The 25484-nt window shown below is 33.6% G+C and overlaps 2 protein-coding genes and 5 non-coding genes across 8 annotated transcripts in view; 3 read left to right on the forward strand and 4 right to left on the reverse strand.

The window, feature by feature from the left end:
• Positions 1-2106, reverse strand: part of LOC106709631 (facilitated trehalose transporter Tret1) — a 29354-nt gene extending 27248 nt beyond the window's left edge. The window contains exon 1 of the mRNA XM_014501513.2: positions 2056-2106. The gene's annotated coding sequence lies outside the window, so the exon portion shown is untranslated. The remainder of the gene's footprint in view (positions 1-2055) is intronic.
• Positions 2107-2676: 570 nt separating this feature from the next.
• Positions 2677-2748, reverse strand: Trnag-ucc. Its single transcript has one exon. It is a non-coding gene; the product is annotated as a tRNA-Gly (tRNA).
• A 2647-nt stretch (positions 2749-5395) lies between these two features.
• Positions 5396-5467, forward strand: Trnag-ucc. Its single transcript has one exon. It is a non-coding gene; the product is annotated as a tRNA-Gly (tRNA).
• A 744-nt stretch (positions 5468-6211) lies between these two features.
• On the reverse strand, positions 6212-6283 carry Trnag-ucc. Its single transcript has one exon. It is a non-coding gene; the product is annotated as a tRNA-Gly (tRNA).
• Positions 6284-7668: 1385 nt separating this feature from the next.
• Positions 7669-7740, forward strand: Trnag-ucc. Its single transcript has one exon. It is a non-coding gene; the product is annotated as a tRNA-Gly (tRNA).
• A 1246-nt stretch (positions 7741-8986) lies between these two features.
• Positions 8987-9058, forward strand: Trnag-ucc. The gene has a single exon. It is a non-coding gene; the product is annotated as a tRNA-Gly (tRNA).
• A 3565-nt stretch (positions 9059-12623) lies between these two features.
• The window catches only part of LOC106709816 (facilitated trehalose transporter Tret1), a 62106-nt gene continuing 49245 nt past the window's right edge, over positions 12624-25484 (reverse strand). For both annotated transcript variants that reach the window (XM_045684212.1, XM_045684213.1), the window contains exons 4-5: positions 18317-18504; positions 12624-13882 (exon numbers count right to left, since the gene is read on the reverse strand). In XM_045684212.1, the coding sequence (XP_045540168.1) occupies positions 12851-13882; positions 18317-18504 (1220 nt within the window). In that variant the 3' untranslated portion in view covers positions 12624-12850. The remainder of the gene's footprint in view (positions 13883-18316; positions 18505-25484) is intronic.

Raw genomic sequence — 25484 nt, forward strand, 5'->3', positions numbered from 1 at the left:
AAAGCTAGTACGCAATAAAAAATATGACAAATTCTTGTAAAGGTTAATATAATTTTTTTTTAAATAATTTATCACACATTTTAAGCTTCTTTTGAAAACGATTTTCTTTTCAAATTGTATTGAATAGACGCTCTAAGGACACATTTCACGCCTCTTTCCGTCGGACAAATTTCGGGAATTCCTTTTTTCAACGTTCTTCTTCCCACTATATCAAATTCCTTCACAGTGAAAATGTTTGGTTAAAATTAATTTTATATTATAAATATAACATATTCAAAAATAAAATACACAGAAATTTAAACCGATTTTTAATACCGAAAAAAAAATTAAAAAATATTGTGATCCGTTTCTTTATATAAAAAAAAAATTAGAGATATGAATAAAGTTTTCGTTCAGACTTCGGCAGTCGAAACACACGTATATTTCTATTTTTATTAAGTTCTTATTAACATCTATAAAAATAATTAAATTGGAGTTTCTATGTAATATAGAAAAAAAAAAAACATATTTCGCGTACATGTTGTTTTTACGTTCCTTAAAAAGAAAATACATTATATAAAATTTTTATCTATCTGTCTATCAGCTAATTCGCGCTTTTATGCGCTACTAACATTTTTTTTAATTTTAGCCGCTAATCTTACTTCTATTATAAACGCGAAAGTTTAGATGGATGGATGGTTGTTGAAATTTGACATAGATGTAGAACATACTCCGGAAGAACACATAGGCTACAATTTTTTTTTTTAATTCCACACAGACTAATGAAGCACACTTTGCCATCAATAAAGAAAATATTTCATAATAGAGTCAGTGTATTCTTCAATGTAAATATAAAAATGTAGATGTGACCCATTTGCCTATATCTGGCGCTACGGGACTCATTTGTACTGTTTGTAAAGATTTTCAATTCTTGTTATTTATATGCATTTATAGGAAGATTGCTGTAGCTCGCGATTCCGTCCCCGAAAAAAAACTTAATTAGAAGCCTATGTGTTCTTCCAGACTATGTTCTACATCTGTACTAAATTTCAGCCATATCTGCTAAGTCGTTTTGAAGATAAATTCAAACGAACATCCATTCATCATTAGTAACATATGAAGGTTTAAGATAGTAATAAGATTGAATGTGGTTACAAAGGTGGAGAAAGACAGAAACAAGTATGTATGAATTGGGTGAAAGAGGATATACCTAAGAAGTGAATTCAAGTATAAGAGCTGATAGAGATGTATAGAGAAGTACATAATGTGCCAACACTTAGTAGGGAAAAGGGCATATGCTGTGATAAAAGTCGTAAAAAATACGGCTCGCCCGTGAAACTATTGTGACGTCACAGAAGTGACGTATACTTCTGTTTTATTAAAACTTAATACATTATTGGATAATCCTTCGATAAAATGCTGATGTTAAATATAGACTTATAGGCACTTCAAATATTATGAATTTTTAATCCTCTTTCTGTTCATTTGCAATTATATGCGTTGCAAAAATGTACGAAGAACGAATAATATAGACAAATAAAATTTGTCGCATTTTAATAATGTAAAAAATAATAATACGATTTTATTTATTTCTAATTCCAAATTTAACTGATATAGTAATTAATATTATTTATCTAAATCTACAATATTAGTTTATCTATATTACAGAATAAAAAAATTGTTTGTTTGTTCACGATAAACTCGAAAACAGTTGAAATAATCTTAGTAATACACTAACTATTAGAAAGGTCTGTTATCAGCGAATAACTTAGGCTATTTATTTTACTAATATTATTAATGTAGAAGTTTAAATGAATGGATGTATGTTAAAAGGTATCTTTAGTACAGCTCAACGGATCTCACTGAAACTTGGCATACATGTAGAAATTCTGAAAGAACACATAGGCTATTAATTAAATCTTTTTTTTTTGTCTCACGGATGAAGTCGCGGGCTATAACTAGTTTGTATACACGAGGGAAGCTGTGACGGGTTGCTAGAATTATGCGGACGGAATGCGTCAGTTATATGATGTTAATACAACTAAATCTGACAAAATCAATAATCTTTTAACTTACTTCAATCCACAAAGACATCACAAATTGAGTATGTAACAGTTAATAAATTACCATCGCTACCTGAAATAGTATCACTGAAAATAAAATCATGAAAATTAAAATTATATACTTGTTATAAAAACTGAAAAGCATTAAGTGTGTTCGCAAACAGCTTAGAAGCTAAGCAAATAAAATTGAAAAAACAAAGGGGTAAAAAAAATGGTGGTTTTAATACTTTTTTTCTATCGGCGACAGTAGCGCCCTCGCGTCCGTTCAGCGACGCGGTGCCGCGACTACTGCGTGAAAAGCACACCCCAGCTACCCCCTGTTATACTTATGTTTACATCTTAAATGGGGGTGTGCACAGAGTAATAAGGTTACAGAGAGTTTAGGCTTTACGACCCTGTGCTTTTATTAGAGCAAACAGTTTGCTAATTTATTTTATGTGCTTTAAGGTACTAATAATTTCTCTTTTTATATATTACATTATGTTTTATATTCGTACTACAGTAATATGTGATATAAATTACGAACACGTAACAAACATTATGAAAGACATATTATCTACTAAATTCTCGGTAACGATCACATAAGAAATATGTTTAAAATAATTATAAAAAATGGTAACAACAACAAAAAGTGTGCGTTGGCCGGGAATCGAACCCGGATCAACTGCTTGGAAGGCAACTATGCTGACCATTACACCACCAACGCCGTTGAAGTTAGATAAATAAACAATAAATCATATCATTTTAATTCCGTTTTTATCATAAGACGTAATTTGTTTAAACAAGTGAATTCATTAAATAATTCAAATAACTCAATGTACGTAATTGCCATATAATTATAAATAACTTAATCTTTACTGATCTAAGAATTCACTCTGCAGATACATTGTTAGTTCCGAGAACAGAGATGAACAAATCGATAACTGAACTGGAGGAAGTCTTACTACTCGTAATATAATAAATTATAAGCTGGATGTTTATTATCATGTACCTCCAGAACAGCTATATGAATCTCGACGAAATTACATACAGATATAGAATATGGTCTAGAAGAACACATAGGATACAATTTTTTTTAATTCCGGGCGCATGGTGTCGCTGCCGGATTTAAGTACCTATCCACCCGTTCGTGTTTGTTGTTTGGTGTTTGCTATTTGCCATTGTTTGCTTAGCGGGCTTGCCAGCTGGACTTGTGACACACCACGAGCACAGAGAAGACAAGCTTGAAGTGGAAGCCAGATGATAGTGTTGTTAGTGCTCTTCATTTTCGTAACCTTTTCTTGCAACGAACGGATGGGATGGGTAGTTGGATTTGACAGAAGATCTTTCTGTGCATCCCCTCCTCTGTCAATGAAAGGTAGGCAATGCATCTGCAGATTTCTATTGGCAACAGTCACTTTGCTACGACGACGTTATACGTGCTCGTTTGCCACCTATAGTTATAAAAAAACTTATCTACACAATCTAATCTAATCTAATCTAGTCGTGATACAAAACTATTACCTACTATAACCTACACATGACCACTATTTTAGGACTCTATAAACCGTCTTCTACGAGCTATCATCATCATCATTATCATATCCCTGACCTTGTCCCAGTTACGTAGGGTCGGTGCACCAGGTTTCCGCCCTATAAATGAATCTGTCTGCCTTCATCTCCATTGTCACCCCCTTCTTGATCATGTCACCTTTCACTCAATCGATCTATCTCTTCCTAGGCCTACCTCTATCGGTGTACACTCTTACTTAACTTTCTCTTTGCCACATGCGATTCTTCCCTTCTCATAACATGACCATACCACGTTAACCTTTTACTTCTATATCTGATCTGTTGTCTACCCGTGATCGGCAAATGTTTAGGCAATCTTTGTTCTCCGTATTTTAACTGCGGAAGACAATTTATAAAACGAATTCAAATGTCTATCTATCTATCTTATTTATATAAAAGAAAGTCGTGTTAGTTACACCATTTATAACTCAAGAACGGCTGAATCGATTTGACTGAAAATTGGTGGGCAGGTAGCTTAGAACCAGGAAAAGGACATAGGATAATTTTTACCCCGTTTTCTATTTTTTATTCCGCGCGGACGGAGTCGCGGGTAAAAGCTAGTATATATATAAGAAAGTCGTGTTAGTTACACTATTTATAACTCAAGAACGGCTGAATCGATTTGGCTGAAAATTGGTGGGCAGGTAGCTTAGAACCAGGAAAAGGACATAGGATAATTTTTACCCCGTTTTCTATTTTTTATTCCGCGCGGACGGAGTCGCGGGTAAAAGCTAGTATCGTTTATAATAATTGAATTGTAGTCTCTATGTGTACAATACACTGTGCAGTCAGTTTGGGCAACATAAGTACGGCACTGTTTCGGGTCGGATGTTATTATTACTCTGTGCACGATTCATTGCGATATAAATATACAAAATTGTCTCATAACAACATTTCGATGGTCCCATACGAAAATAATGTAACCTCGAAATGATGACGAAAACTTGAATAAGTTAAAGAACATTTGAAATAGCTTAGCACAAATGTTTGTGACAATGTTCATAGACAAAATTTGTATTAAAGTTTGTACAAATATTGGGCGTAAAGTACAACAAAAATCTCACATTAATTTTGACATAATTGACAATAACGATACGAAGGTGATTGTCACAAATCTTCTTGTTAGGCCAACTGAACTTCGTGATTAATTATTCCGTTTTTTTAAGCAAAAATCATCGATGATTTTTTTTTATATTATTCTATTCATGAATTCAAAGACAGTCTAAGTTTGTAGAGTTCAGGGTTTACTTTCTATAGCATAGTAAATCCACATAATACTTGACTTGTAGCCGCGCTTCTTTTGTCTTTTCAACAATTGTTCTTGACAATCCCTTCCTTATCATTCAATGCAGGTTTGTGAAACAATTGCTGAATTAAAAAAACTACATTCCAAGTTTTAAGTTTACACTAAAACCAGTTACACACCTTCAGTTTTAACATATTTAATTAAACAGTCTAACTGTTCAATTAAAAGTGAAGGTGTGTAGCAGATTTAAGAGACTTGTACAAAATAGTGTTTCAACAGTGGCACGATTGGGTCGTTTCGCCTAGTGAAATACCACGATCACAAAGAAGACAGGCATGAATTTTAGTCCTCTTTCCTTTACACCCTACTTTTATAAGGAAAGGATAGGAATGGGAAGTGGATTTGACGGAGGAGTGGACGCATAAGAAATGGAAATATCCCTATTCTGTGCGTCCCCTCTCCCGTCGATAAAAGGCAACTTAGGTAAGTTTTTATCTAGAATTTTTACATAAAACAATTTTCTCTACTAAAATTTATTTCAATATCAATAATAGAGGCGTTGGTGGTGTAATGGTCAGCATAGTTGCCTTCCAAGCAGTTGATCCGGGTTCGATTCCCGGCCAACGCAATATACTTTTTACTACCTGATAATTTTTAAAGATGAAAATGGTAAAGATACGATGTATCTATGAAGCTCTGAGGTTGGTTTGTTTGTCGAAAAAAAATAAAGTCACTCCTCATTCTAACAGCATACTTCGCTATATAGGCGGATTTTAATGACTGCTTGTTTGTTTGAAACTTTCTAATATATAAAATTCTCGTGTCATAGTTTTCGTCACCGTACTCCTCCGAAACGGCTTGACCGATTCTCATGAAATTTTGTGAGCATATTCAGTAGGTCTGAGAATCGGCCAACATCTATTTTTCATTTTTTTTTTTAACTGCGCACGGACGTAGTCGCGGGCGACAGCTAGTATGATATAAAAATACCTTTAAAAACTGTCTTACAATAATTTGAACGTTATAGTATTCTTAAACTAAACAATATAACCTTAATACTTAACCTGTCCTTGTGCGAAAACGGCATAATTCAGGTTAAAGCCCTGATTCAGGCAAAGGTAAGGGAAGCCGACAAATGACAATATAATGCGTTTAAATTTAATTTAAACCTTTTATACACTAGATTGGTAACACTAAAATAGAGCATACAGCGAAATAACAAGACATAGATAAAAACTCTTAGTGTGTTACTAACCTTATTCACTTGGTTTTTTTTTTATTAAAACACAGAACGAACATTGATAGACTTAAAAGTGCAATTTTTTACCTATTTGTATCATAATATTTTATTCTTATATGTACAAAAAAATCATGCGTTGGCCGGGAATCGAACCCGGATCAACTGCTTGGAAGGCAACTATGCTGACCATTACACCACCAACGCACACGAAAGAGGTTTTCAAAAGGAAAAAATGAACATTAAATAAAAGAAAATGAACATAATCTGAACCAGACGTGACTTAATAACATCACGTAATGCTACATAACTCAACTTTGGTTTCTAAAACCAAATATGTATAAAATATATCATCATTCCTGTCATTATCTTAGACAAAATAGAGACAACATTATCTTTGAAAACTAGGGTTTCGGTCCCAGAAACCAACGATTAATCTTACTAATATAAATGCAAATTTAAACGGATGGATGTTTTTAGAAGTTAATTCGAAAGAAACAGAGAGATTTATAATATTGTGTTTGGAATATCGCATAGGCTACTTTATAATTTCTTAATTCCTCGCAGACGAAGTCGCGGGCAGTATAAGTTTCATTTAATTATTAGACTATAGCAGGGGTGTCAAACTCAATTTTGCAGAGGGTCGCATTTTAAATTTTTAATTCGTAGGTGAAAATATGAAAAAAAAAACTTAATTATTATAACATTATATTTATTAACTTAGAATCAAAAAGGTCTAAAAAACATGATTTTTTTCTGTGACACGTTGCGATCGCGGGCCGTATCTTTGACATGATTGGACTATAGCATATCTTACTAATATTATAAACTAGCTTTTACCCGCGACTCCGTCCGCGCGGAATAAAAAAAGCACACAAGATAAAAAAGTTCCTATGTCCGTCTCCTAGTTCTAAGCTACCTCCCCATCAATTTTCAGCTAAATCAGTTCGACCGGTCTTGAGTTATAAATAGTGTAACTAACACGACTTTCTTTTATATATATACCTATAGATGTGAATGTATAGATGGATGGATCTTTGTTACAAAATATCTCCAGAACCGCTGCATGGATCTCGATGAAATTCGGTATAGATTTAGAACACAGTCTGGAAGAACACATAGGCTACTAATTACAGTTTTTTTTTTAATTCCGTTGCTGGCGTCAGCTAGTGTAGAAATAGTTCATGCACTGCATATTAATATACATACAAACAGAAATCATCACCTACATTGCTTTATTCCGCTCCATGTGGAGGCTTACCATGCTTTTGTCCTCAAGGTTAATCTTTCAATCGGTATTAATCTCTCTATTCGATTAAAAACGTAACCTTTCGAGTTATATTGTAAATTGTATTACGTTTTTTACCTTACGAAGTTTGTTCAGGTGCTTTGTACAATGCTATTTGATAATGTTGTTAAGGTGAAAGGCGATGACGTCACATCTGACGGTGAATCTCCACTGTCACACCTGTGTTACAACTATATTACCATCTCTATCATTCTCTTTGATAGTGATATACAAGTATCACGTTATTTGAAAACCAAATATGTAGATAGTTTTGTGTGGTAATTCTTCAGTAGACTGAATATCGGCGTTGGTGGTGTAATGGTCAGCATAGTTGCCTTCCAAGCAGTTGATCCGGGTTCGATTCCCGGCCAACGCATGATTTTTTTTTATTTTAGAAAAACTTCAATTGGAATCTAGAATAAACAAATCTTACTAGTCTTACCATCTTACTAATGTTATAAATGCGAATGTTTAGATGGATAGAGGGACGTTTGTTCGAAGGTATCTCCGAAACGGCTCAACGGATCTTGATGAAATTTGGCACATATGTAGAACATATTCTGGAAGAACACATAGGCTACTATTTAAGTTTTTATTTTAATTCCGCGCGGACGGAGTCGCGGGCGACAGCTAGTCCATAATAAAGACATTAGTGCTTGTTTTTGCTTATGCCTGGATGTCTCCCGCGACTTCGTATTATTACAATAAAAAAATCCCAATTTCATCCAGATCAGTTTAGTCGTTGTAGAATCACGGTGTAATATATCCATACATACAAACTTTCTCATTTATAACATAAGTAAAAAGTAAAATTATATACATTAAATATATGAAATATTTGAGATACATTCACATTTCATTATATTTACTATATATTTATTTAAATTTATCCTTTCAAGTTGTATTCAAACAAAATCTTGGTCGTGATCTATACAAATAGTAAAAGGAATTCCTATGAATTAAATTCAAGATCGTGATCAAACTTTTCTGCGTAAGCGGTACTTATAAATGTATATTATTCATAATTTAATATTCCACGACTAAACATCTGTTTATTTGTCTAAAGCCTAAAGCTCTTAGTACACAAGACGTAAATCATCGAAACTAATATTGTATAGTTGCGTCGCGAGAATTACGTTGCGCGCTCCGTACAAACAACGTTGAATCGTCGACGCGCGTCGTCTATTCGGTCAGTATAAAACCGAATACATGTCAACTGTATTGATTTGCTGCGCCATCTTTAAAATTGTAGATATTTCTCATGACGATCTTGATATATACGTTGCGAGTGAATCTTTAGCGATGACATATAGTAATGTCAGCGACGCGCGCTGTGTACGAAGTCGCGATACTGTCGCTTAGCGATTGTAATCATTGCGCAACTGCGATTTGGAAGTTTTCTTGTGTACGAAGGTCCTTACACTAGTCTATTACTTTGACTGACATCTAATCTTTAGATTTACATTGGCAAAAACTTGTATAAACATCCTCTCATTTTCTATGATGAAATACAGATAAATAAATGTTTTAGTACTTTATGTTATGTTTTAATTATTCTATTGTGTAATTTTAATGCAAAATGCAATAATTTCTATGATGTATCTTTGGTGTATTAAATACCGGCGTTGGTGGTGTAATGGTCAGCATAGTTGCCTTCCAAGCAGTTGATCCGGGTTCGATTCCCGGCCAACGCACACTTTTTTTTACTGCATACAAACGAATTGTAATTTATTCAAACATTACATGGGCGAATCATACTACTTTTTTTTGCCAGATTGCTTTTTTTTTTAACCTGCGATGTTAAATGCGTGATAAATTTTGAAGGAGAGAGGTCATACAACACGTATACTTACAGAATATCGTCTTTCTCTTCTTATCCTTTTATAAGGTGGGGATGGGAAGGGGACGTGAATTTTGACGACCGAAGGGACGCATAGGAAGGGGATATATCCTCTTTCTGTGCGTCCTATGTCGGTTAAAGGTAGGCAACTCATCTGCAATTACGAATGTCTATGGGCAGAAGTTGCTTTGCTATTTAGGCGTGTTCAAGTGGCCGCTGCCGTTTGCCACCTTATGATATAAAGAAAAATAAATTAATGTCTCCCGACGGTTTATTATTATAAAAAAATTAACAACTTTCTTTTACCTTTAATAGAGTTAAGCAGTTAAAATCAATATGCATTGGAAATAAATCTCACTCCAAACGAAACGGTAATTGGACAGAAAAAGCAAAAAACCCTCCTTTTACCCCCTCTATTTGCCTTCCTCCCTGTAATGGTTGCATCCCGAGGTAAATATTGTACGTTACATTTTATATTCCATCTCATTCGCACTTATTGCGAATACATCTATTTGTCGCTTCACAGTACCAATCTATTGATTGGTACGCACATGAGAGTTATTATCTGAAGATATATTTAGAGATATGTTTTATAACAAATAGGATTTAGGAGAGCATTAAATTAAAGTATTAAAGTTCTTCGTAACAAAATACTGATTACTATTCTAGTGTACGAAAATTGGGGTTGAAAGTATAAAAATATCGGAATGTTAAAAAAAAATATTCTCTAAGTAGTTTTTCCTGACTCTACGAGTAAACGATTGTGATTTGTAGCTTCGCAGGGTATGTGTTACAATGTTATTAATTTCGTTTTTTAATTTGGCGCACAATTCTGAACGTATACGTCTATTCAAATATCTTGGCAGCTCTAGGTAATATGGGCAGTGTGCAGTGCCTTCCCCACGTATTACCCCCTACACCAAATATTCTGCGCAGCGACTCTTACAATGTTTCGAGTCGCCAAGACATGACATTGTCTATTGATATGATATTTGTGTAGACTAACATATCACTGTGTGTTGAACAGATTTTTCAGTACATTCTTTTTCTTGAGGTGCCTTTCCGACTAGCGAAGGTTAGCGGCCAGTTCTTCATATACATTAATATAGGTATATTATGTTGCTGTTATGATTAAAATGAAATCGTTGTTTTTTGGAAACTTATTCACCATTAACATATTTTTAATTCTTATTTATTAAAAGAAAATTAGATGCCATATTTTTGTGAAGATATTTGGTAGTGGAAAGTCACAGTTAAATGAACAATGTCCAGATTTATCTTCAAATATATCATCTCGTGTGCAGCACGTGTTGTAGGTGCCTCGGGCGATGCACACTGCTCGTTAGTAGAGCGGAACAACTTGCGATGTCATTTTACTCCTGCTAAGCTTTAAAGCTTCAATGGATGTAAAGATTTTTATTCACAAATTGTATTTATATATTACGATTGTTTATGGTTTTGTATTAATGAAATTTTTTTATTCATGTTTTAAGAATCCACAGTTAAAAGATTTTTCAAAAATATTAAAACGCCAAAAAAAAATATTCTATGACACAAAAAAATGTTTGCTATTATAAATAGCAAGGCGCTTCAATTGAAACAAATGTTTTTAAAATCTCTTAAACTCTCATAACACATTGAACAGGAATAAAATCAGGCTGATTGCTTAAAATATTCTACTTTGGATGATATGTAAAAATATTCGGACTCTTAATGCTTGCCGTTTTTTAGGGACAAAAATTCATTTTCTGCACATATTTTCCCAAATGTTTACGACTTTTTTTGTTCCTTTATCGAGGTACATTACTCAATCATACAAAGACCATATTGCGCGTGCGCATGGTCTGTGGAACATTGACAATGGAGTGAACAAAGAGTAAGTCGCTTCCTGGTTCTATTGTGTGACATATATGAACATCACTAATTGTGTGAACTTGGTCATGGATGAGTTTTTATACAAATTAATCTTTGCTTTGATCAGATAGTTATTATCTATCTCTTTTATGGAGAGGTTTCAAAACTTAGAATGTCATTATTGCTTTGATAATATTTTCTCTACTATTCTTCTCTAGAATTAAAAGATATATGTGAAGTCAAACAACTCGCGCTAGGCCAGCATGGTTGACTATGCCCTAGTCACCTTTAACTTAGTGTAGGCTCCGAGCCCCTCAGTGGGGACTTATAGTGCGCTGAAGATGATTTTCTTTTAATGTCTATATTAGACCTAGTATAATAATGAATGACTTGTCCCATTTTGAATAGGTATTGTATACGTATTCTTACCTAGACTGACTGTGGTATAGTTTTCTGATATCTTGGCAGCTGTTAACGTCGTGCGAGCAGCTGCGGAAGGCAAGCACTGCGCAGCGCTACTTTGAGCCGCTAAGATATTTGAAAAGAACTATACTGTCGGTTTATTGATTTCTTAAGTAATTATTTCTTATATATTTCATAGGAATTGGTTTAAAAAATACATGTTACGTTCAAAAAAATTTTTTATTAAGACTTAAAATCACCATTTTTTAAGTACAGCAATAAAATACATATATCAGTTGTTGTTAGATTAACTTATGGCAACATTCATGTTATTACTACATAAATACATAATATTATTTACACTAATATATATACAATTATATATATTTATCAGCCTGCACTTTTTCCTCCACAGTGTCAGCAAAGATTACCCTTCCGTACATCTCTATCAGCCGTCATAGCTGAATTCACTCTTCAGGTTCCTTTACTGTGGGTTTCTAAGACCAAAGTCATCGTTTAAAATATCTTATCTCTGTTTTATCAAAAGATATTTTGACCTAGATATGTTTTATACATAGCTAATGGTCTCAGAAACCCACGGTTAGACATAAGCAGGGATTTAATCTTATAAACTAAGTTTGACACTTATAAATATATTTATTTACAACATTCACTAGGTAATTCTTTATATAAAAATCTAGACAGATAAGGCACCATTTAGCACCAGAAATAATTTTATTCGTTTATTTACAAATATTTAAATAATTTTGGTCTATTATAGGCAAACAGAAAAATACTTAACAAAGTATATTATATAAAAAGATTTTTGTATATATAATCTGCAGTTGCAAGCCACGATATAATTTTTTTGTATACAAATACATATGTATTTTTTTGTAATTTATATAAATTCTATTTATTTATTTACTATTATAAATGAATAATTAGCACCTTTTAGATTATTTGTGATGTATATAATTAATTTTATAGCCGTCATAAAACCTTAAACTTGACAAACAATACTGTTAACAATTATCTACAATACTAGATTATATTTACATTTAATAAATATTTATTAGCTAAATATTAAGATGTTAAAAATATCCTTTTCACAATATTGATAGATAAATCGAAAGAAACAAAATTTCATTTTTCATCTCCTTATAATTATTTAGCAGCAAATTTTCTTTTATTAATTTTTGATATTAATTATAACAAGGAACTTTTCAACATTAATATAAGGCACTGAAATCTCGAAACATCTACGCTTAACAAATAATACTGTAAAAAAACGCTCCCACTTCCTACTGCCATACAAAGTGTGTTTAATTAACTCGTCTTCCACGTAAAAGAAAATCAGTCTATACCTTTAAAAAACCAGCTAAATCTACTATCGATTGATGCACAAAGATTCAACATATTTAGGATCCATTTCGTCAATCTCTCTACCTTTAGTCTCTGGTACAAAAAGAACTACGAAGAGTAGACAAAGAACAGATATGCCAGCATACAACCAGAAAAGACCATACAATCCTATATGATCTTGTATATCAGCTGCTGTTTTAACATTAACAAAGCCACATAAATGGCTAAAACTAGTCGCTAAAGCACTGCCTGTACTTCTATATTCCAAAGGAAATAATTCTCCAATCAATAAAGAAGATATTGGACTTATACCCAATGAAAATGCAATGGTAAAAGTTAACACACAGATTAAAGGAATCCAATCGTACGCACCTGGTTCTGTTTGTGTAAGATCAGTTGAATTCATAAAGATTGTCATATAATACGCGTAAGAACCATAACCAGCTAAAGCTATAGACATCATTACTCCACTTATCATTAGTAAAGGCAATCTTCCAACATTATCTATAAGCATTCCTGATAAACAGGAAGCTAAAAGTTGGACCGCACTAGTAGCGATTGCTCCTCCATGAGGATTCATCATTCTAAAGGTCTTTTTAAACATAGGCACAGCGTAGAAACTAAAAACATGAGCACCAGTAAATCTTTGAAAGAACATCAATCCGCATGTTATCAGAACAGGTCTAGTCAACCTTTTTGATAGCAGTACTTTCAACTTTCCTGCCCTACCATTATGGTACTGCTTACTTGCTAGTATATTTGTTCTGATCGTAGCTAACTCCTGTCTAATATCGGAGTCAGGTCCTCGTAGCCATTGTAAAGAATCTGCCGCTTCTTCCTCTTTCCCTCTGAGGAAAAGAGAAGAAGGAGTTTCAGGGATGAAGAGGAGAGCTAGGAAGAGAAGTATCGGCGCTGTTGCTACCACAAATGCCAGCTGTTGCCAATTCAGGTATGCTCCGAGTGAATAAGAGATGAGAATTCCTATTTGGCTCAATATTTTTGACACTGAGCTGAGACATCCTCTTATTTCTGGTACGGCTATCTCTGTGATATATACCTGAGGACAATAAAAAACATAATATAAGTTAAGTTATATAGTAAATAGGAAAACAGGAAACATAGTAAATAGGTAAATAGAAAAACTTTAATATTAATACGACAGTGACGCTTATTGTGTACTGATATTTTTCAAGTTTGTGACCTTCAATTCAAGATGTAGCATATTAATGCTCAATTTATAATTGACAACAGCGCCATCTAGTTTAAACATTTTGCAAGAAAAGTTAACTTTGCCTGCATTTTTAACATAATTTTATGTATTGTTTGGTTAAAAATATATTATTCAGAGCTTTCAATACAAGATTTTGATTTATAAATAAGTGTTCCGTGAAAAATACGCGCTGTGTATGTTTTTACCAAATTATTTTCGCTGTACGCTGATTATATTAATTTAGAATTTTATTGTTTGCAAGTCTGTTTGTCAAATTTAAATAAAAGACATTCTTAAAATGGATTCGTTTCATTCTCCTATACAACTAAATAATACAAAAGAAGTTGTTATTTCTGTTTTAAATATACTATAGTTCATAAAAACAATGTTATTATTTTACAAACAAATGAATAAAGAAAATGATGACGTCATAGCGTCGTAGTATTTCTTAATCGTATAGGAACTCTGCAAAGAACTTGATATTTTTCATAGTATTATTTTAAAAAAATTAACTAAGTACACACTATAACAATATAGCTTTATTTCTGACTATCTTTTGGCCACGACTCCCAAACTATGTTCTACGTCTATGTCAAATTTCATCGAGATCCGTTGAGCCGTTCCGAAGATACCTTCAAATAAACATCCATCAAAACATTCACATTTATAAAATTAGTAATATATTTTACAATTAATATGAAAAGCATTTCATAAAAGAAGTTAGAAATATTACTTTAAAGATGCTCTTTCAATGTAAAGGCAATTCTTTTTATTTAGATAGGTTTATTATTCTATTTTATTGGACCGTGGTCTTTGTTATCGAACCGTGGTCTTTGTTATTGAACCGCGGTCTTTGTTTCACATTTCCTCTCTCATTTACTCATTCGCTTTCTGAATGTTTTCTGCGGACATTTTCATTGTAACATGTACAGGCCAAGGCTGTGTACGTAGATATCATAGATATAGAAATCTATTAGACATGTCTTATATAAATTTAATTTTCTTAAAGATTGCAGAAGTGACAGACAAAGTTAAAATATATAGCCATGTCCCAACAAATACTAATTTTTCAAATGAATTGCTAAAGTCCTAGAGCTATTAATTAAATAGACAGATCTTGTTCTTAATCTTCTTCGTATTTTTGTTTCATATCTCAAAAAATAGATGGCAGTAACACTCATTGATCGCTATAAATGGATAGGAGGTTGCTTGGAAACGACAGCTTTTGCTTTATTCCGATTTAAACACGCCTCTTGATATTACCTGACACTTAATTTTAACTGTATTATTATTCGGATCCACATCACCGCTACAAACCGGTACCGTCAGTGCCAAAATGGCGAAAATCAAATAAGCACAAAATACAACGTTTTATAGCCAGTCTATTTAATAAAGGGTAACACTATACTCATCGGATGAGACGCAGAACAATTACTCTGTCTTCTGTGAGTTCGTAATATTGCACCGATTGTTGCGGCCTATCATTTCTACCATTTAAAACAAAACAAAATATTCAACGATAAAGCTATTGTAACTACTTCTTACATCCTAAGCAACGTTTTAACTTCTCATAAGACCGTTGTACTCTGTATTGTGTAAGGAGCTAAGGCTCTGTATACGCTTTCACGTTTTTGTGTCGCCGTGAGAATGCAAGAGGGACTACAAAACAACCTCTTAAGATTCAACCGTAACCATTTGTTCATAGTTCACTGTTATGACTCCCATACGATTGTCAACTTTACTGAAATAAGTGAGTGAGGATTTTTTCCACAGATATTGTAAACCGTGTGATCGATTGAAATTAATGTGTACATCTTATTTTTTTATTTATGATACTAATTATAAACAATACGCAATTAACAATGAACAAGTTAACAGTTTTTATTAGACACTAGCTGTCGACCGCAAACTCCGTCCGCGCAAAAAAAAAACTTAGTAAGCCTATATGTTCTTCCAGACTATGTTCTACATCTGTGCCAAATTTCATCAAGATCCGTTGAGCCATTCCGAAGATATCTTCAAACATCCATCCATCCATAAATCTAAACATTCACAATTATAATATTAGTAAGATTACTGTATTTGTAGCAAGAACTACATAGATTAAAATAGTTATAAACTTGTTAGTCTTTATTTTAGGTATTAATTAACTAAATACGTCACTTAGTTTATACAAAAAAAACCATTTTCTATTAAATAGTTGTATTGCTTATTTACAAAGTAAACCATTAATAAAGTCATTATAACTTGGATGGAGTAAAATATAGTCATAAAATACAAATAATAAAGTACAATTTAAAATTAGTGTACAAATTATTTTGTCCTGTCTATGAATTTATAACTCTATGAAAATAGTACTAAAAGCATTCATGCAGATACTGGACGCAGCAGCCGAGCCGCACAATTAATTACATTGTTTTTTAATAAATATTTAAACATGGCAAGTATTTTAGTTGATTACGTTAAAAAAAATTTAAACACATGGAAAAATATGCCTAATAAAACTGACGAAAGGAAACCCACACTAAATCTGTTTATTTTTTTATATAAGATAAGGTGGCCAACGATCACCAGGAACACCAAGGTGATCATCGACACCCATAGACATCTATTATACTAGAGGAACTGCAAATGCTTTGCGGGTCTTTGGGAAGGTGATACGTTCGCTTCTTAAAAAAAGCCTAAGTCGCAACGGAAAGAAAATAGCGCCAAAATATTATTACTATTATGTCCAAATACAATGTCTGAACGAGTATCTTCTAATATTAGGTCCTTACATATGAAATTGGCGTTTTGTATGGGAGGAACATAAAGTCGAATATTTTTTAATATAATATATTTAATTAATCAAAGTATGAACCATTATTTTCTATGCACTTTTGCCATCTCATAGGTAGTTCATTGATCCCTTTACTAAAAAAATCAGTCGGACGGGAATCAATAAAATCTTTGAAGGCGATTTGGACTGCCCCATCGGAGTTGAATTTTTTCCCTTGCAAGAAGTTATCCAGATTTCGAAAAAAATGGTAATCTGTTGGAGCAAGGTCCGGGGAGTAAGGAGGATGTCTTAGACTTTCCAATTGAAGCTCTTCTAATTTAGTAGCCGTCTGTTGCGCAGTGTGTGGTCTAGCGTTGTCGTGAAGCAGCAGTGGCGTGGAGCGATTGACCAGCCTAGGTTGTTTAGCCGCTAGCTTTTCCATCATGGTTTGCAATTGCTGACAATAGACATCAGCCGTAATAGTCTGGCCAGATTTGAGAAAACTGTAATGAACAATACCGGCACTAGTCCACCAAACGCTTACAAGTAACTTTTTTGGGGTTAATTTTCGCTTGGGGCAGGATTTGGCTGGCTGGCCAGGATCCAACCATTGCGCTGAGCGCTTTCGATTATCGTAAAGAACCCATTTTTCATCACAGGTAATGATTCGGTTTAAAATACCTTCATTATTGTGCCGGTTTAGTAATGTAACGCAACAGTCGACGCGCGTTTGCCGGTTTGCTTCAGTCAATTCGTGAGGTACCCACCTTTCAAGCTTTTTAATCTTCCCAATTTGCTTCAAGTGAATTAAAACAGTTTTATCACTAACATCGCAGCCTGCAGCTAACTCGGACGTGGTTTGCGATGGATCCGCTTCCACAATAGCCTTCAACTCTTCATTATCAACTTGAGTCTCAGGCCGTCCACGGGGCTTGTTCTGCAGATCGAAATTTCCAGAACGAAAACGTTGGAACCAAAAACAAACTGTGTTTTCTTTTGCAACACGACCGCCATACACATCATTCACCCTTCGAGTCGTTTCCGCAGCACTAGTGCCACGGCGGAACTCGTACTCGTAAATAATGCGATATTTTAAGTTTTCCATTTTGTAAAATGAGTGACGCAAACAGAAAAAAACAGAAGAAAAAAAACAAATGAATGACGGTCATCCAACCACAAATACATGAGTCTATAGCTGTACAAATTTGAATTTGGAATTCCTTACCAAAGAGGAGAAATTCGTGATTAAAGTGGCCAGTACGAAAAACGCCAATTTCATATGTAAGGACCTAATATATAAAATTCTCGTGTCACAGTTTTCGTTGCCATACTCCTCCGAAACGGCTTGACCGATTCTCATGAAATTTTGTGAGCATATTCAGTAGGTCTGAGAATCGGCCAACATCTATTTTTCATTTTGCTTTTTTTTTTAACTGCGCGCGGACGGAGTCGCGAGCGACAGCTAGTAGTAATATAAATCAGTACCTAATCATGGTAATATCGAGTGATACAGTAATACCGACCTGAGTGATCATAGTTATACAGCAGACGAGCATACCGCCGCAGAAGGACGTCGCGGAGATCATATCAACGCTGGTAGAAAAAGCAGTAGCTACCCAAGCGAGAGTATACGGTAGAGCAGCTGCTAGGAGTATACTACGGCGACCGTATCTCATCACCACACCGCCCAGTATACCGCCTATTAGAGCACCTGGAGACAAAAGAAAACACATAAGTAATTCATAATCTTTGGAAAGAAAACAAAACGTGAACACTCCAGTTCCTAAGGTACGGAAAAATGGATGTTTTGGCATGATCTTAGACAGAAGACGATCAGTTTAAATTGTATTTGTTAAAGGGACAAAGGAATTAAAACTACTCAAGTGTTTTTGCAATCGTCTGTGGTGTCTTGTGTGGGAAGAAAACAAATATTATATTAAATTTCGATATTGGTAGTATGTTGTACCGATGTTTAAAGTTAACATTATTTTTATAAATGAATATTTTAACTTTATCTGGCCGAGACGGAGATCATTTAGAACGGAACGCACAGACACAAAAATAAACAGACAGTCAGCTATATTTATAGTCGCTGCGAATAACACCAACAGATCTGTTATTTGTTTTTTTTAATTAACTAAAATACAGTGTTATATGAAACGATAGTGAAGTTTTAACAGAAACAATTAGTTGCATATTTTTAAGTCTGTAGAATAAATCAGAGATATTATAGAGTTTGTTTTTTTTAAAAGACAAAGGGCCAATTAGCAGCGGGAAAACTTTGAGCGTCGTTGTCCATGGATTTACAAAGCCTATGAGAAAGAGGTACGCTTGCTTCTTGAAGCAGTGGTCGTATTAATTTGAAATTATCTCCGAGACCAAATTCGTCGTTTTTCGTACTACTTGGCATAAGTTCGAAGAATTCAGCTCAGACAATTTTGAAGTTCATTGAACTTATCATGGGACTTTAATATATTTGTTTATATCTATAATTAATTTAAAATAGATTAAACTGTAAAACAAATTACTTTTTACTGTAAAACAAATCATCGACATGTTCTTCAAGTATTTATATAATGAGTAGCTTTTGCTTGGAATTCATCCGCGGAGAATTAAAAAAAAAACTTCCTTAGTAGCCTACGTTATATTTCAGACTATGTTTTATATCCATACAAAATTACAACGAGAACCATTGAGCCGTTACCTTCTAACAAACATCCATCCATTCATCTAAACATTCCCATCTACATATATAAAAGAAAGTCGTGTTAGTTACACTATTTATAACTCAAGAACGGCTGAATCGATTTGACTGAAAATTGGTGGGCAAGTAGCTTAGAACCAGGAAACGGACAAAGGATAATTTTTACCCCGTTTTCTATTTTTTATTCCGCGCGGACGGAGTCGCGGGTAAAAGCTAGTTTAAAATATTAGTAAGATTTACGCGATTAAGTTTTCTACATGTATATAACTTGAGTGTTAAGCAAAATAAATTACTTTAAGTTAACCGTTAGACATAAAATAACTTTCCAAAGAATTTATTGACGATTAAGTTGTAAATCTCAATTTTAATTACATATCCAATATCATTCCCGTTATACCTTTGTTAGGTTATAAAATTAAATCTTATAGAAATAGCCTTTAGATCATAGTTAGTGGTATAAATATGTTCGTTAAATTATAATTAGCAGTTAGACGTAACTAAATGTAATAGAAAATGGTCTACAATAAAGTAAATTTAATAGTTAAATATTAGTTTTTAACAATTTAAACAAGTCTTAGAGAGAAAAATCATTTTATTAGAGAAGGGAACAAGTTTCTTGCCTCAAAGCGCTATCATGCATTTTCGTAAAAGTAATTTTGATGATTCAAAATTAAATGAAGTTGTTCAATATGTTTACTCGTATATATGTGTATTAATTTTCTTATACTATTTTGTACTAGCTTTTACCCGCGAATCCATCCGCGCGGAATAAAAAATAGAAAACGGGGTAAAAATTATCCTATGTCCGTTTCCTGGTTCTAAGCTACCTGCCTACCAATTTTCAGTCAAATCGATTCAGCCGTTGTTGAGTTATAAATAGTGTAACTAACACGACTTTCTTTTATATATATAGACTAGCTTTTACCCGCGACTCCGTCCGCGCGGAATAAAAAATAGAAAACGGGGTAAAAATTATCCTATGTCCGTTTCCTGGTTCTAAGCTACCTGCCTACCAATTTTCAGTCAAATCGATTCAGCCGTTGTTGAGTTATAAATAGTGTAACTAACACGACTTTCTTTTATATATATAGACTAGCTTTTACCCGCGACTCCGTCCGCGCGGAATAAAAAATAGAAAACGGGGTAAAAATTATCCTATGTCCGTTTCCTGGTTCTAAGCTACCCGCCTACCAATTTTCAGTCAAATCGATTCAGCCGTTGTTGAGTTATAAATAGTGTAACTAACACGACTTTCTTTTATATATATAGACTAGCTTTTACCCGCGACTCCGTCCGCGCGGAATAAAAAATAGAAAACGGGGTAAAAATTATCCTATGTCCGTTTCCTGGTTCTAAGCTACCTGCCTACCAATTTTCAGTCAAATCGATTCAGCCGTTGTTGAGTTATAAATAGTGTAACTAACACGACTTTCTTTTATATATATAGACTAGCTTTTACCCGCGACTCCGTCCGCGCGGAATAAAAAATAGAAAACGGGGTAAAAATTATCCTATGTCCGTTTCCTGGTTCTAAGCTACCTGCCCACCAATTTTCAGTCAAATCAATTCAGCCGTTCTTGAGTTATACATAGTGTAACTAACACGACTTTCTTTTATATATATAGATATATATAGATAAAGAAATTATAAAGTTACTAGCTGTCGCCCTTTGATGTTAATATTTTAATTTTTGTATTTATTTTAATAACGCCATCTGTTGATAAAAACAAACATAATAAAATAATAAAAGAACTGTTTTTAATTCTCAACTTAAAAAATTATGTATATTCCTTGAACTACACTTATTAAAAGCTATTACTTCTACAAACAACCTTTTATTAAATCCTATTAAAGTCAACTGAACCCATGAATATAATACTAATAATTTTATTCACCATTTACTGTACAATACGTCATAAACACTGTTTAGATCCGTGTTAGTTTTGCATACAAAGAGTCTATGAAATGCCAGTTTTCATAGACTGTATAAAATAACAAGCAAAATTAAACTTTAATTCATATAGCACAAGATTCAAAATAATATTAAAAGTTTTCAATGCAAAATGCTATAATGTACTGATTTTTGATTGAAAACAAAATGTTCAGAACATCCAGGTGTTTAACATTGAAAGGCAAATTACATACCGTAGGTTAGAAGCTGAAATATAACTATAGTTTACTGAAATTACAAATTAAAATCACATATTTTGTATTTAAAAGTCCGTCCATATTTTCCATTTACCCTTCTTTATGATCTGGATAACCGAGAGTCCAAGAGAACGCGATAATTTTTCTCGCTTATGGTATCTCTTTAACCCGAATTTCTCGCTTATGGAGGTATCTCTCTAACCCGAATTTCTCGCTTATAGAGGTCGTCCGTCGGGATTGAACAATGACTCTCGCTTATAAATATTTCTCGCTTTTCCAGTTCTGAGAAGTTCAAAAGACAATTAACCTACCTGATATAAACATTATTTTCCGCTTAAATTTAATGTCCAACGTCGATCTAATGGAAAATAGACATATTTTGCCAAAATGACTCTCGTTTACAAACAATTTAATAGTAATTATTACACTATATGTTTTTCGATCTACATATATGTACATTTAACCGACATTCTTACGGTGAAGGAAAACAACGTGATACAACCTGCACATAGCGAAAAAGAAATTTCAAAGATATGTGTGAATTCACGGGAGAAAAAGACGGTGCCGCGACTCGCCACACGTCACGTTCCGTTTCACGAAAAGGCGAAAAGTGGATTGCGGAGGTTCATTTGGCCACATTAAATGTGATCTCTGCCTACCCCTCTGGGTTACAAGCGTGAGTTGTGTACACTATAAACAGTAAAAAAAATTAATTAACCAAAACAGATACATAATTCTGAAATAAATTCTAAGAATATCTGAAGAGTAAGCTCGTATTCAATTCAATTTACGACGCTACAATTCTCATACTTGATTATGTTTCTCATTTCAAATGACGTCAGGAATTCAAATCTGATGTTTTAGTAAAGCTTAATATATACTGAAAGTCTTGAGATTTGCTGTAAACTGTAAAATGGTTTCGAGTTTTAATGTAAACCAACCTTTATATGGCCAGTTATCATTTTTAGGGACTTAAAAAATATTAAGAAATTAAAAATTATTTTACACCACGTTTTTAGTTTAATTATTGTTTTTTTGAGTTTTAATTGTTAGATGGCGCTGTTATTAATTTTAAACGTACTTAATAAATACCAAATATTGCTTAGGACTTATCTTCAAAGTCAGATGAAACAAGCATGAACGAATTAATAGTAAAAATGTTTTGCATTCTTTGATAATGATAAATAAATTTCGTCCGTCTATCTGTCCGTGGTCGCGTTTGTTCCTGGTAATCTCCAGAACGACTGAATCGATTTTGACAGAACTTTAACGAGAAGGTAGCTGATGCATACATATTATAGGCAACTTTTTTTTTAATTCTGCGCTGAAGAAGTCACGAGCGACCGCTATTTTTAAATAAAAAACATTGCAATTTAAAACCACGCTTAGTATCAAATACCACGTAACTTAACAAAAACAAAGAACCCACATCAAAGTACTTTGGATCGACCACAAAACATAACATTGCGAAGTGATCGTAAAATTCACCACTTTACTAACTTCCAAGTGGTTACTCATTGCGCGAATCCGTCAAATCCAAACATAAACACGATAAGGATTAAAATCCTTTGAATCTTTCACATCTTTAGACGAGTTCCTGGACGTTTTTAGGTTAATAGTTTATTTGCATGATTTAGCACGGAAGCGATTTCGGCCCTTATGAAACAAGTGATTTTTTTAATGTGACATCAATCTCGCTTTGATTGATCCGTTCCTTGTTTTTAGGGTTGCCTGTTTAAAAAATGTTTTCAAAAATTCTTTTGTCATTTGAAAGCTATTTTGTATGTTAATTAGTAGAATATATATTTTTTTCAATTTTCGAAGACGAAGGCGCCGGCAAAAGCTTGTATATCATGACATTGTGAGGTTTACTCTCTTAACTTATGTATTTTGTTCTTGACTATGTACTTATACAGTACCATCCAAACTTTACGTCAGATAGCAATTTCGCACAGCACATAATTTTAGGTATCGGGGACATGTAAAAGAATGCAGGGGGCGAGGGTCAACCCTACGTCCTTTCTCACGCAGTAGGTCCAGCTGCGAAATTGCAAATAACATCGAGCGTTCATAAATTTTGAATCTTAAAGTTCCTAGTCATTCACCTATGACCCTTGTACTTGAGATGGTCAAGTCTCCTCATAGTTTAGAAGATTTCCTTCTCTTTTAAGTAAACTCGCTTTAAAATTGTTTACCCAGACTGTCTCCTAAACTTTTTGTAACCAATTATAAATGTTAATTTATTCTTGTCAATTAAGACACGTATCTATAGGATGCTAAGTTTCAGTTAAGTTGCGAGCACAACTGCTGCACAAACAGACGGACAATGTTGATGATTGTTACTTTGCCACACTTGTAGGGTCAGCAAAATAATTATTTGAGTCTCATGGTATTAACACAAATGTACAATAAACTCTATTTTTAAAAAACTAAGGTTTATTATAGAATTGAAAAATATTTTTATATGATTTCCATGTTATAGCTGTGGTCCATTGATTGTGTAGGTGGGCTTCTACAAATTAAGGTTCTCGGACTTGCGATGCCTATTTAAGGCCTACCATATTAACATAGCCTAAGGGCGTTTTATTAGTCATTGGCGCCCACATACGAGGACCATTTTCATTAATCATTAGGGCCCGCATGCGTTGGGCAGTTCTTTCTTCGCAAGAGTCGTGCAGGGACTTGGTCGATGAGTATAATGAAAATAGCTTAAATATCTTATTGTTAGTTGATTTTTTTGCTAACCGTACCCGAGTATGAATATCAAACAAAGCGTCGAGAAACGTAGCGTTTGTTTGTCTGTCTGCCGACAGCGCACGAACTCGGGTGGCGAAACTATGTTTATGTTTACTATTGCCTTCTGAATCTGATTCTTATTAAGGATTACTATTTAAGCGCCAAGTGATATAATGCTACGAACGTAGGAAACGAAATGACGATGGAACGAATAAATTATACATTTTTCGTACATCGTATGCATTTTTATTTATTATAAAACAGAGAAATAAGCAGCGAAAACATCTTTTTTAAAAACCACATCATCGTAGAGTACTGATCAATTGCTTTTTTTATATCAAAAGGTGGCAAACGAGCAAACGGGCACCTAAATTCGCCGAAATAGCGAGGCGACCGTTGCCCATAGACATCGGCAAATGCAGACGCGTTGCCTACCTTTAATCAACGGAGAAGGGGACGTACAGAAAGAGAATATAATATCCTCTTCCTTTGCGTTCCTCTTCCGCCAAATCCACTTTCCCTTCCCATCCTTTCCTAATAGGTAAAGGGTGGGAAGGGAAAGAGGACTAAAATTAGGCTTGATTTTCTAAATTTTCCTACAAAATAAAACTATAATCTGTTATTTTAAACGTTTTAAATCTTTTAAAAATGGTTGATACAAACTGGATAACAAATTGCTTTGCTTGAACATTAATATACACAAATAATTCGTCTGTCTGTACCTGGTTAGTATCAGCTTCATACGTGGGATGTAATTTTGCTGCGCGCACTGTGTTATTTGAGGAGCATTAAAAATAATTTTGCACTCTTATTTTATGTTGCATTTTCTTAGAAAGATTTATAAGTTTAAAAATACAGATATGTGTACCGATTTATCAAAGGTTTTTGTTTTATTGAGTATTTGAAATATAACCATACAAGGTGTTGCCCGCGACTCCGTCTGCGCGGAACTAAAAAATAACATAATAAGTTCCGTTCCGTAGATACCTTCAAACAAACATCCATCGATCTAAAAATTCGCATTTATTATATTAGTAAAATTTGACTGATGTAATTTGTTTTGCTTTATATTTGACTAGCTGTAGCATGCGAATTAAAAAAAA

Source organism: Papilio machaon, chromosome 25 (genome assembly GCF_912999745.1).
Source record: "Papilio machaon chromosome 25, ilPapMach1.1, whole genome shotgun sequence".
Taxonomy (NCBI): Eukaryota; Metazoa; Arthropoda; class Insecta; order Lepidoptera; family Papilionidae; genus Papilio; species Papilio machaon.